Below are 13,451 nucleotides of genomic sequence, written 5' to 3'. Positions count from 1 at the left end.
CCATGAGGCTTGTTGCAGGAGGGTGTCACTTTCTTCACTGTTGTAGCCACAGATAAGCAGCCCTTGCTCCACTGAATAGCTCCTTACCCACACTCAGGCAACTACCTCAGACTGCACTCTAATTGGGCCACAAACAAAAGGAAGAGATGATGCTAGAAGGAAGACTCTTTGAGAAGAAGACTGGTTCTAGTAGAGGGAGTAGGGATGAAAGAAGAGACTTGGATGATGAAAATGACTGAAGTTCATTATATAAATATATTACACTGTCAATTTAAAAATGGAAAAATATTACATTCACATCTATTTATTGTTTGCTTGTTTATGTGTGTGAACATGCATATGTATGTGCCATTGTGGAAATTAAAACATGATATATAGGGTGAATTCTTTCTTCTACTGTGGAAGTGTGAAGGATCAAATTCAGGCTCTCAGTCTTGGCAGTAAGTACCTTTACCCTCTAAGCCATCTAGTTAGTCCTTTGTTCATTTGTTTGTTTAAACAATCTAACAGTAATTCTTTTTATCTGTATCTTTAAAAAAATATAATATGAATGTTCATATATTTAGGATCTAAATCTAGTATCTTGATATGTGCTCTTTACTATTTATTCCACATATTTGATCTCCTTTTATATTAAGTATCTTAAATTATTTAATTTTCCTTATTTTTGTTTGGAAATAATACAAAATAATTCGCTTAGCAATCATTCTAACAATAGTACCTGGAGTGTCTAAATAATAAATGTGGTTAATAACTTACTACATGATTCCGGGGGGGGCACCAAGAGAGTAGTCATTGAGTACATTACATCCTGACTTATGAGGTGCAAAAACTAACAAGTGGATGATACTGTAAGTTTTTTTAAATAGAGATACTGAAAGACAAATATATGTAAATAATCTCCAAGTGTAATTTCCAAAAAGTTCATTGTAAGTAAAGATTTTCCCAAATAAGATGTACAATTCACTAGAAAAGTTTTTCATCTTAATTTTTCCATGGGCCTGGTTTCATGGTCTCAAATATACATAAGGCAAGAGTCAACCAAATTGCAGATAGAAAGGAATAGGTTCATTCTAGTAATGTGCAGTTTCAGCACAGCTCTTAATAATTTAAAGAGAAAACAAATGTAATAACAATAAAAGGAAAAATTTAAATAATGCTATATATGTAGATACACTCATACACATTTGAAACATAAATATATACTATGTGACAAGAAAGGTAAATTATATAATTCTTACATATGAACAAAAAAGTATATACACATTAAGCAATGATACATAAATACATACACACACACACACACACACACACACACACACACAGGAAAGTGATGTGTAAATGACAGCATATATTCCAAGGTCTTAAGGAGGCTTTGTATACTCATTAGTACTAACAGATGTGTGTAAGAATGTTCACAGTAGCTGTGTCCAGTGGCATCAAAACACAAACCCAAGTGTGGGTCTGTAGCAGCTCGGTTAACTAAATTGTGATACAATCATTTAACAGAACGCCACATAACAAAGAAAATGAACAGAACACAACCACACTCAAGAATATGAGACTACTCTAAAGAATAATGCCCTAAAAAATAAACACACACACACACACACACACACACACACACACACACACACACGACAAAAGGTACATTGCATTAAAACTCAAAGGCAGGCACAAATACAATATATCATTTAGCAGTTACAGACTTGGGTCAGAAAAGGTTGATTGAAAAGGCAAGGGGATGGTTTTCTTAAGAGGGCTAAGGTTTGGAAGGAGCTGGGGAGACCTAGCAGCCACATGCCTTCACACATTGTTCCACTTCTCTCTGTGTACTGGTGTCATGAGTAATGCTTTACTGAGTCTGTGAAGCTAGACAATTAATTACATTTCATGGATTTTTTTTTTAATGTGGGCAACATCCACATTTAAAGGTTCTTTAAAACAAATATGACAAGAGAGGAGTTTGAGATCACTGTGAGAGAAAAAAAAAAAAAGAGATGAGAACAAAAGAAAGATGGGGAGAAAGACCTTGTTGTTTTGTGGTAAGGTCAAAGAAAACCACAAGGGAAGTTAAGGAGGACCTCCTACTGTGAGATTATGATGCAGGCTCCTCTTCCAAGTCTTTCAAAAGACCTTTGGGAAGGTTGATACTGTTTTCTGATTAGATGGTGTACTTCAGTAAAATCAAAGAATGCTTGGCACAAAAGGAAAATAAAAGCCAAGTGGGTAGAACAGAAACCAAGCAGTAGGCTGTCTACCTTTCTAGACTTTAGTTCTCCACTGTAAAAAGATAATAATACTTACCCTATTTTGATTTAGAGAAAATAACAAGCAGACAGGTTGGAGTTGGGAAGTCGATGGGCTAATTGGGCTTTGTGTTTTCTTTCATGACTTTGTAAAGTACTTCTAAGAATTGTATTTCACTCACTGAAACTAAAATCAGTAGTATCACATAATAAAAACAAACAAATAAAAAAACACCACCAAGAGCAAAACGTTAAATTTTTTTTTTTTCTAGGAAATAAAAATCTGGCCATGCTGGACCTCGTTGTTCCATGACAAAGTTGGCCAGCACAGGGTAGCACATGTCCCAGTCAACAAGGGTGTGGTTTCCGTACTGCCGCCATGTTGCCCTTCCTCCTTAACATTCTCTTGACATGTAGGCTTCTGCATTTGCAACCTAAGCCCACACTAAAATGAATTTATGTATTGTCTGACTTCTTTCATGATTTTTAAAGACTTGTTGACTATATCTTTTAACTTCCTATTTCTTTCAGGGGAAGAAAATTTCCCAATAATCCCTTTAATGGTAATTCCTGAAAGCCATGCATTTTTATACCATGATTGTGACTACCATATAAATGTTGTACTTGTACCACGTTACCAACCATGCCACTTAAACAGAAGGGTTACTGACAAGAAATGCAACTGCAGGTACTGCTTACCATGTGGGAGATGGCCATGGAAGCCTGCTGCCAAGTGTCTATTACAATCTTCTCATCTACCTCAAAGTTAGCTTCCAAACCTTCTAGTGATGGATCAATCTTGCCCTTCAATAATGCTTTCACCTTTGGTTTGATGGTAACATTTTCAGGAGAAGTGGATATTCGAGGAACTAGAGGAATTCTTTGGAGAAAAAAAAAGCAAACCAAAGAAACATAAGGTTTTCATTGAACAGAATTCTATTTTTATGACAGTGTTAGTTTGTACCTTTTTGTTGTATTGCTTTAATTCATATTTCCAAAGTTTTCCTGGAAGAATTATTTTGAAGGGCTATGATTGGAAAATGCTATATTAATCACATTTATGTTGTCTACAAAATCTTGCTAATAATAGAAAACTCACAGCAAGCAACAACAAGACTTTTTCAGATTTAGTTCTTAATAATTAAAAGAGGCAGATCGGATAACAGTGATTATGAAGAAAGACCCCCAAAATGTCCCATATTTTTGGTCATATTTCCAGGGCACATCTTCTCATGAGGGTAAATTAATATTGGAAAAGTAAACCTAATGAAACTTATTCAAGATGGTCAATATCACTTGGCATCTTGACATGAAAATTGGACTAACACAAATCTGACTGTGGCTGTTAAACAGCCGTGATGATGTTTGTGTGGTTGCCAAGGTGAAGGTTCAGAAGTCCTCTCCTTTCTTATTCATGGATAGTGAGGGTTTTCTCTTCAACAAGCGCTGTGGCAAAACATTAAGAGTGAAGCTTGTTCTCCATCTTCTCTTAAGAGTATTCCTTCCATGCCGGGCGATGGTGGCGCACGCCTTTAATCCCAGCACTCGGGAGGCAGAGCCAGGTGGATCTCTGTGAGTCGAGGCAGCCTGACTACCAAGTGAGTCCAGAAAGGCGCAAAGCTACACAGAGAAACCTGTCTCGAAAAAAAAAAAAAAAAAAAAAAAAAAAAAAAAGAGTATTCCTTCCTTAAGTGGAGATTTTAGAACAGTTTCTGAGAATATACTATCGTTGATCCTAGCATCTCAGGGGTTAACTCAAGTACAAAGAGAGACCTAGGGTAGAGTGTTTATTGTAATTGGGGTTATCCTCTGGTGAAAAAAAAATATATAAAGGGCTTTAAGTTTGGAGAAGGAATTGAAAAAGAGTAACTTCAAAGATGACTTGGTTGAAATTGTAACAAGAGAGTCAGGATCAACAGAAGGCATAACATTTGTTTTTATAGAGGCAAGAAGCAGGGGTTTGGAACAGGGATTTAAAAAGATAATTATGAACTCCAGAAAACAACTAGCTTGCTCTTGTTTGGAAGCATAAGATGAGATTTCTTGAACTTAACACTTTGATTTTCACAGTGTGCAATGGTTAGAATGAGAATACCGCCATAGGTTCATATATTTGAATGCTTAATCCTTAGTTGCTGAACTGTTTGGGGAAGATTAGGAGTTGTGGCCTTGGTTGTTGGAGTACGTATGGTTTTGTTGGAGGAGGTGAGTCACTGGAGGTGGTCTTTGAGGTTGCAAAAACCCATGCCAGGCCCAGTGTTTCACTCTTTCTCCTTGCTTCCTACAGATCAGGGTGTCAATCTCTCAGCTACTTCTCCAGTGCCATGCCTGTCTGCTTCCCCCCAAGGATGATCATGAACTAACCCTCTAAAATTGTAATCAAGTTTCCAATTAGATGCTTTCTTTTTACAAGAGTTTCTTTGGTCATGGAATATCCTCACAGCAGAAAAACAGTATCTATGACTCGGCACTTGGAATTCTGATGATCTAACATAACTATAAAGGCAATACATTGAAAATGTACTTACACATTGAATTATATCTTAATATCCAATTAATGCTAAATCAAAGCCATTCAAGTTCCAATAAGTTCACATGAAGTGTGTGTGTGTGTGTGTGTGTGTGTGTGTGTGTGTGTGTGTGTGACCATCTCTAGACACTTCACACAGCACAACACTTTGCTTTGCAGGACAGCAGTCATGGCATATCACTTAGAAGAAGACTTTGGGTTTATGACCCACTAACTTAAACCAGGATCATCTATTTGTGTGGCCACAGGTTTGGAAGTTTAAGAGGCTTACTGTTTGTCTCACAGCTAAAGACAATGACTATCCTCCCCTGAGAGTTCATCAGTTGCCAATGGTTCAGCAGAAAGATAAGATGTTATGAGCACCTATCCTACCCATCTTTGTCTGTTTTCAGGCCCAGTACAGGCAACTGCAGCTCCTGTGGGTTTTGTTTGCATTGGCAATATATATATTTATCCATCCTGATGGTGGTATTTCTACCCTCCCTCTCTATCTCCTGTCTTGTATATCCTTTCCATTCAGTCCTTCTGCAGTATTTCCTGAGCCTTAGATGGTATGGTACAAATGTAATGTTTCAGGTTGAGTGCTCATTTATTCTAAGCATCTTAAGCAGGCATGAGTCTTTGTACTCATGGGGAGAAAAGAATGACTTTTGTGTGAGGGAGATAAGAGAGGTGGAGAGTGATACTAATCAGAACTACAAACATGTGAAATTGTCTACAAGCAAATTTAATCAATGCAAACAGAAAGGGAATATGGAAATGAGAACAAAGGTAAATATATAATAGTTCTATTTTAAAATTATAGGTAGTTGTTGATAAAAATGGGTTAGAATTCATTTATTGGGAAAAAAATGCCTATAAGTATAGGTAGTTCTGTCACTATCAGGAGATATGAAATTAGGTATGCTGCTTGAATTTCTGAGCCTTACTTCTTGGAATAATATAAACACATTATTATTATTACTGTTTTCATGAATAATTCTTTATCAACTAACACAACTACTATTTTAAATATTGTATGGCAACCAGTATTATAGGGTTGTTGGAAGAAATAAAGTAAAAAACTATGCAAAATGTTTCACTGTTTTCTTTGTTAATTACACTGTGTTATTTGGTTTAGTGCTTTTATATGTCTATATAAATAAACACTGATCAGTGACAGCAGAATAGAGCGGACAAAGAGAGAGGAGAATTGGAAAAGAAAAAAAGAAACGCAGAGCAGAAAGCAGATTGAAGACGCTGGTAACCACCACGTGCAATATAGATTAAAAAATGGTAATTAAAATAAAACAGCTAGCAAGAAGCGTAGCATACAGTTAAAGTAAATAAGTGCTGAGTGATTATTTTTACTTGGATTGTGGGGCGGGCTGGTGGACTGGAGAGAAGTTCTCCAGCAACAGTAGTTCTGTCACTATCAGGAGATATGAAATTAGGTATGCTGCTTGAATTTCTGAGCCTCACTTCTTGGAATAATATAAACACATTATTATTATGACTGTTTTCATGAATAATTCTTTATCAACTAACACAACTACTATTTTAAAATATTATATGGCCACCAGTATTATAGGGTTGTTGGAAGAAATAAAGTAAAAAGAACTATGCAAAACTGCTTAGCACTGTGTTTCTTTCTTTCTACATGTTACAGCCTGTGGTTATTTGGTTGGTGAGTAGCTTGGTGTATTGATTGACTGATTGTTTCAACAGTTTTGCCACAGCAGTGATTTGAGGATGAGATTGGTACAAAGTTGCTCTGCAAAAAATAAGAACTGCCTGTTCTTCTGTGGGTTTATTGTACTAGCCGACATTAATAGCTTCCCTGTTATGCCTGGTTTGCCATTATGTGCTAAGAACAGAATGCACTGCCACTCTAGACACTGAAACTTGGTCTCTTTTGGTGATTCTTATGGTTCCTATTGCCTCTGGTATTTATTATTGTTCTAATTTAAAAGTTTTCTTAGCAGCATGTTCAATGTTTTTCTTTTATGTGGGAGAGGAAGAGGGTGCATGCTCATCCTTTTGTGTATTCTTGTATATATATGGGCTTGACAGAAATATAACATTAGATGAAAGAATATGAGTGAAGAAATGGGCTTTGGATCATTGCATAACCTATGTGGCAATGCCATCTTAAATTATTTTTGGAACAAGAGAGGGATTAACAAAGTGAGAACATGCAATACTCACAATTAAAATATTGCATATAAGCAAGAGCAAACTATTATCTATTATCCAACAACAAAAGAGGCCACCCTTTATTAACTGTTTGAGGACTAGATTTTAAGTGTTTCAGTTTCCAGACATGATCCCATATATTTTGCAGATTCTATTTTCTGTAAATTTTCACAACAACCTTGCTTTTACAAGAATGAAAATTGAGGCTTACATCGAGATACAGTGACTTGTCAGACAGGCGAGTTATCTTAACCCACTTACATACAGTTAGTAAGTGACAGACTCAGGATTTAAACTAGACCAATCTGGTTTCAAAAGTATATTCATTATGCTATACTTTGCTTACACAGCTCCTACACCTATGTTGACTGAGCAAACATCTAGGCAAAGAGGCTTCCTTTAAATATAAAATACATAACTCATGTGCTTGGAGGTTGAAACACAGCATTCAGTGTCTGCATACCATTTTATAAATCTAACTTCTGCTTGTACTTCCATCTTCATACCAAGATTATTCTATTTTCTCGTGTTTTGTTTAAAGATCACTAGGAAATACTGTTTTAAGTTTTCCTAAATTTTAAACTTATTTTCAAATAACACATTTACTCCTAAATGATTTCAAATTCTGTTTTCAAGTGCTTTGAGACACATAAAATTAGGTAAAATTAGATCTTCGTGGTTAATGGCTGGAAACTACACCACAGGGATCACTACCTTTCCCCTTGCCCTACCCTTTCAAGACGCCATTTTCTCCATATCTTACATCTCAGAGTCTGAGATATTGCCCTTCCTCCCCTGAACTCATCTATTATATCTATAAGAAATTTACTATATTTTTATTGCAGATGATTTATTTGGCAAAAAAAATGTAATTTGTCTTCACCCTACCACTAAGTTCCTGTTTCTGTTGGCAACAATCTGATGTTAGATTGTTAATATCTTTCAGTCTGGTAAGGTCATGATCACATACTATTAGACTTTTACAATTTCTCAATTTCCTCACCTGTAAAAGGATGGTGATCCCTTCCATTTTAATTTACATAATCTCTCTTTCTTCTCTCTCTTATACACACACAGACACACATACACATACAGATATACACACAGAGACACATGCATAGACACAGACATACACAGACACACACCTACACACACCTACACACACACACACACACACACACACACACACACACACACACACACAGATCCAGTTCTTTCTTTCATTTAAGTTCCTAATCCCTCACCAGAGGTCTTTGGAGCTAAATGTATTTCTGAATACAGAAGTGACATACTACCTAATATCCATGGCAGAGTCCTGCAAAAAGCGACATAGGAAACACATGATACCTCTCTAGCCAAAGGAGTACATATTCACCGCTAACAAGATAAATAATCATATCACGTCAAGCTAATGTCACATCAAAGTTAGAAAAAAAAAAGCTCAGCTTTTTAGAACATTTTGGGGTTTCCATTAAGAGAAACATTATTTATAATTTAAAAACCACATTGCTCTATGTTCAAAGAAATTACCACATAACACAATGGTCTGCCTTACCTAAGCTGGTTTTCTGAAATGTCTTTACTATCGAGCTGAATCAATGGGACCCGAGTAAATTTCTTATTGTCTTCTAGTGGGATTTTGGATTCCATTGCTCTGTAATAATCTTGGAGGAGTCTTTTGGTATCCTGGAAACGGTTCACTTCCGCCTTTAATACAGAAAGTGGATATCAATACCCAATTTAGAGCAGACTAATCTGTATTCCGCCTTTAATACAGAAAGTGGATATCAATACCCAATTTAGAGCAGACTAATCTGTATGTATTTCTGTGACATCTATGTATACTGTAAATAGAAATTTTAAGACATGTTGGTTGAAAGTAATTTTCTAGAAATTAAGAAAGAGACTTGGTTATTTCTCTGTCCCTAAAGTTTTCATAACTATTTAAGAGAGCAAACAACGTTGTACTCTATGCGTTTACTGAGTGTGATTCCATTTAAACAGGTGGCGGTTTGACACCTCTTGATAACTGGCACTAGATTCTTCCTTCCATCACTGATGTAACTTCTTTGTCCTAGCAACAGTTCAGTTGCCTTGGGGTACCACAGAGGCTGTATGTACAGAGAACAAAATGAAACCAACAGCTAGGTTCATTTCCTCTGGTGCAATACGAACTATTTGTGGAAACAGGACAAACAAGAGCACAAAGTGAAACAATAATTCTCTCAGTACAGTTTCCTGTCTTACTTAATGTGAACAGGATAGCCATAACTCGTAACTTCTCTGGTCTTTGCTGCTCCACACCTCTGTTGGCTTGGCTAGAAGAGACCTTGGAGGAAGTAGAGGAGTTCAGAGGAATTGGTTATAAAACCATCAGCTATTATTCATGTGTGCCGTCTCCTTGTTAGTTCAGGTTTGCCCTGGTGGCACACATGAACTGGGCATATATACTGTGAGTCCCTAAACATCCCTAAAACGATACAAATGTAGACCCTGGACTTCCAACTGATTCTCTCACTATTACATCATGTGGTGTGTAGGTACTTCTTTTTGGTGAGGTACCTATTATCCCCAACTTTCCTTGGTTGGTGGGGTTGTGTGAGCAGATATGTGAAGCCATAAATGTCGCGCCTTCTATGCAGAGGTAATTCACAAAACTAGTTCATTGAAGAGCTAGATTTCTTGCTCGCTCGCTTGTTCTTTTTTAAGGAAAAAAATCTTTTTTAAAGTTTTTTTTCTAAATGTAGCCCAAGGGCATTAATAAAGGGATTCCATATCACTTTGAGGCCTGCTCTTTTCTGAAGGGAGGAGCAGTGGATCTGGGGGAAAAGGGAGGTAGCGAGAGGGAATGGGAGGCTGCAGTCGGAATGCATCATATGAGAGAAGAATAAAGAAAAACATGTTTCTAAACTTCAGAAATAGACTTGCATTACCATATTGACTATTGACAATGAAGGGATGCCTGTTTTCGCATAGTAGTATACAATAAAAAATAACAGGTGAAATAAGATTGTTTTATAGAGAAAATGATAGATGGATTGTTTCTGCTTTTTGCAATATTAAACTCTTCTAGCTAAATATCTTAAAGAAGTGGAAATTCATCCATTTACTTGGAGTCTATATTATAAAATAAGGCTAACATTTATATATTATTTTAAATTTTAGGATGTTTTACATATGAGCACAGTACTTTTAAGTGGCCATGAAAGCCATAAATTTTTTTTATCACTGAATTAAAATATTCTTACACAGAATTGCCCCACAGTTTAATGAAAATTATTGGTATGTGTAAATTTTCAGTTTTGTAAAAGTGCATGGAAAATTGTTTGATTACATTGTACACATGGGAACTCACACAATATCACATTTACAATGAATAAGATGCAAATCTAAACTTATTATGTACATATTGAATATTAACAATTAATTTTGGAAAATTGAAGATAAGTGTGTGTGGGGGCATTTACAAAAAGCTATTAGTCACTGAATCAATACTATTGGGCAAATAAAGTGATAAACCTGGAAAGTGTTTCTTCTGTAACTTAGAGCACTGAATTCTTCATTAATCACTAAGTTTGGGAGACTGTAGTTTATAGAGTCAGTATTTGAAACTGTCCTGGGATCTGTCCCTAAGACTTTTCTTATTATAGTAACTGTTTTGTATAAAATATTAACTCATCTTAAGTGGAACAACTTTATTCAAAATATAAACAAATTTGAATAGGATATCACACCATATTCAGAATTTTCCTTTAAGAAAAATTAATTAGGGTTCTTCTTACATTTAACAAGTAAATAACCCTGTGTTACGTGGCTTCTTCGCTGCTGGAGTTTCAGATTTTGCTTTTCTTTTTGTGTGGTATTCTGGATTGAACCTAGGACCTCCTGCATTCTAAACAAGTACTTTTACTTTATGGTTGGTCAATATGCCAAGCCTCCCTTTTTTATTTATTTTTGAGATGGGATCTTATTACTTTTCCCAGACTAACCATGAACTGCCTGTTTGCCTGTAGGCCCTGATCTTGTGATCCTCCTCCCTCAGCCTCTTGGGTAGGTGTGACTTACAGGTTTTTGCACCAGTGCCAGCTTAGAAAAGCATTTCTAAACTTTACTGTGTGGAGAACTTGTTGCAGAGGCTGTGCATGAATATCTTGTTGAAATGAACAAGCAAAAACTTCCCAAGGTCAAGCAAGTTTTGAAACTAACATTAATGTGCCAAAATGATTTCTTTATTTGTGGAGCATCTTAGTTTCTAAATATGTCAGCAGGCTCATCAATCTCCCAGAGAGGAGGATAGGTAGAGTCATGCAGCACTTCCCAAAGTCACTTACGTAATTGCAACATTTTCTGGAACAGCTTGGAAGGCAAGTTTCCAGAGAACCCACTTTTGGAAGCCATTATCTAGCTGTTTGTGAACTAGCACATGGAACTGAAGCTTTGCTCAAGGCTTATTACCTTCTGTCCTTGACAAACATTAATAAGGCTTCTGATTTTGAGCATATTGGACAAAATGCAGGCTGCCTCAACTGTCTAGTAGTTGATGGGTTGTCCCATCATCATGTTCTTTCTCCATGTGCTGAGATGATAGTTACTCGTGAGCATGACCACAGTTGGTTTTTATAGGGTTTATTGGGCAGTGCCAAACAAAGCTCTTTGTGTTCTATTCGTGAAGCTGAACAGTTCGGACAATGTTGTTGACATAGTAGTGTTCCAGAAGGAATACTGAGTCTGCAGTCACGCTCAGTCTAGATGCAATGATTGGGCCAATAGTTCCACCCCATTCTCTTCAGTTTCCTTATCTATGGAATGAGGATGACACTCAGGATGACAATGAGGATGACCTTCAGCATAGTGCTGTTGTGACAGTTTACAGTGCTCTACTGGAAATTTCTGAGAGAAGTGCCCAGCATGTACTCTGCTATGCTACCTTATTTTATTTTGTCTGATGTGGGCATTGGTTCAATGTCTCAGGATAAGAACCTCAAATCTACATATTAATGAACTGTTAGAGTCTTACCTGTTCCACAGGAGTCATTTATGGCTCTGACTCATGAAAGTGACTCAGGAAAGTCTGCTGTACCTTCATTATTGGATTGTAGCTGCTTCTTCCATAAGCATTTGGTAAAACCTGTTCATAATGTTTTCTCTCTACTTGTTCAAACTGGTGTTCCAAGCTTCTTCTCAGATGAGTTTAGGCTAGTTGGGCACTTTACTTAGTCCTTTGTGTAAACTATGCATTCTGGTGCTAAGTGGACACCTTAATACACTTAATAATATGCTTAACAATGTCTCCATGTTGTCCTTTGGTTGAAACTCTTTTGAATCTATCTTATCTTCAAAATCCAGCATTCTAACATGCCTTCATAGTTTTTCTTGTTCTGATATCCTGATTTCTCTAAACCTTCCACTTGGAAAAAATATAGTTCTTCTTCATTCCTAGTCCTTTATTTAACACCTGACAAATACCTTTGTTTGTATGCACTCATACCATTTGAGAAAGTCTGAATCAAACATACTGAGAATTAATAATAGAATATGTAACAGCATACTGTAATGAAAGTGATATGACCATAGATTTGCCCAAAGAATCTGTTGTGCTACATTTCTTTTTTTTTTTTTTTTTTTTTTTTTTTGTATAGAGGTAAGATGACTGCAATGGCCATGCCATAAAAACAACATGAAATGAATTGCTGAGGCATCATGACAGCTTTAGATTCCAGCATAAGGGATACTTAAACAAAAACATTTTGAAACCATAGTGGATGATCTGGTAAACTGGACAGTGAATAATGGAAAGAGAATACACAGTGTTGATGAAATGAAAGGGGACAATTTCTCATTCCAAGTGGGATAAAGCAGAATAAAATGTTGCAAAATGGAACACCAAAAGATTTACTTCATCACTGTTGATACAAAGCACAGCTTTGCCCTATAGAATGTGGGAGACAGTTTATTTTAGGCCAGATAGGAGTGGATGGTGAGGAAACATAGATTTAGCATTCATTGCAGAAGAAGTTTCAGAGGATCTAAAACAGTAAAAAACCAATACATCTATCAAATAAATTGATGGGAAGATCAGTAGGTTAGTTATATTTTAAGAGAAAAGCAAAACAACCCCCCCCCACACACACATACCTGTTGTCAAATAAAGGCAAATGAAACCATGGAAAGGGAAATAGTAAGGTGGGGGCTGCTATAATTCCTGAGGCTTTTGTGTTCTTCAGGTTTCTGTTGACTTTTCAGACCTGCCCATAGAGCTGGGATTGTCCCTTTGAAGGCTAGGATTACTAGAATGGATGGGTTATCTGTTTAAAAGAGATTTTCTGAACACCTACTATGTCTAAGTAAAAGATATAAGCAGAAATATTTTAACATCTCCTAAAGTATCTTCTGAGTTAATCAATTATAGATGATTCATTCATTCATTCGTTCTCCCTCTTAACTATTCTCCTGTCAACAAAAATTAAGCATGATTTGACCAAGATAGCCTTGACAGT

At 36.3% G+C, this 13,451-nt stretch overlaps 1 protein-coding gene across 1 annotated transcript in view; it reads right to left on the bottom strand.

The window, feature by feature from the left end:
* The window catches only part of Spef2 (sperm flagellar 2), a 170,175-nt gene that overhangs the window by 43,611 nt on the left and 113,113 nt on the right, over positions 1–13,451 (bottom strand). The window contains 2 exon segments of the mRNA XM_028895063.2: positions 2,949–3,129; positions 8,510–8,661. Coding sequence (XP_028750896.1) covers positions 2,949–3,129; positions 8,510–8,661 — 333 coding nt within the window.

The sequence above is a fragment of the Peromyscus leucopus genome, chromosome 11 (assembly GCF_004664715.2).
Source record: "Peromyscus leucopus breed LL Stock chromosome 11, UCI_PerLeu_2.1, whole genome shotgun sequence".
NCBI lineage: Eukaryota > Metazoa > Chordata > Mammalia > Rodentia > Cricetidae > Peromyscus > Peromyscus leucopus.
Note: the sequence above shows the minus strand (reverse complement) of the source record. Positions and strands in the feature narration are given on the sequence as shown.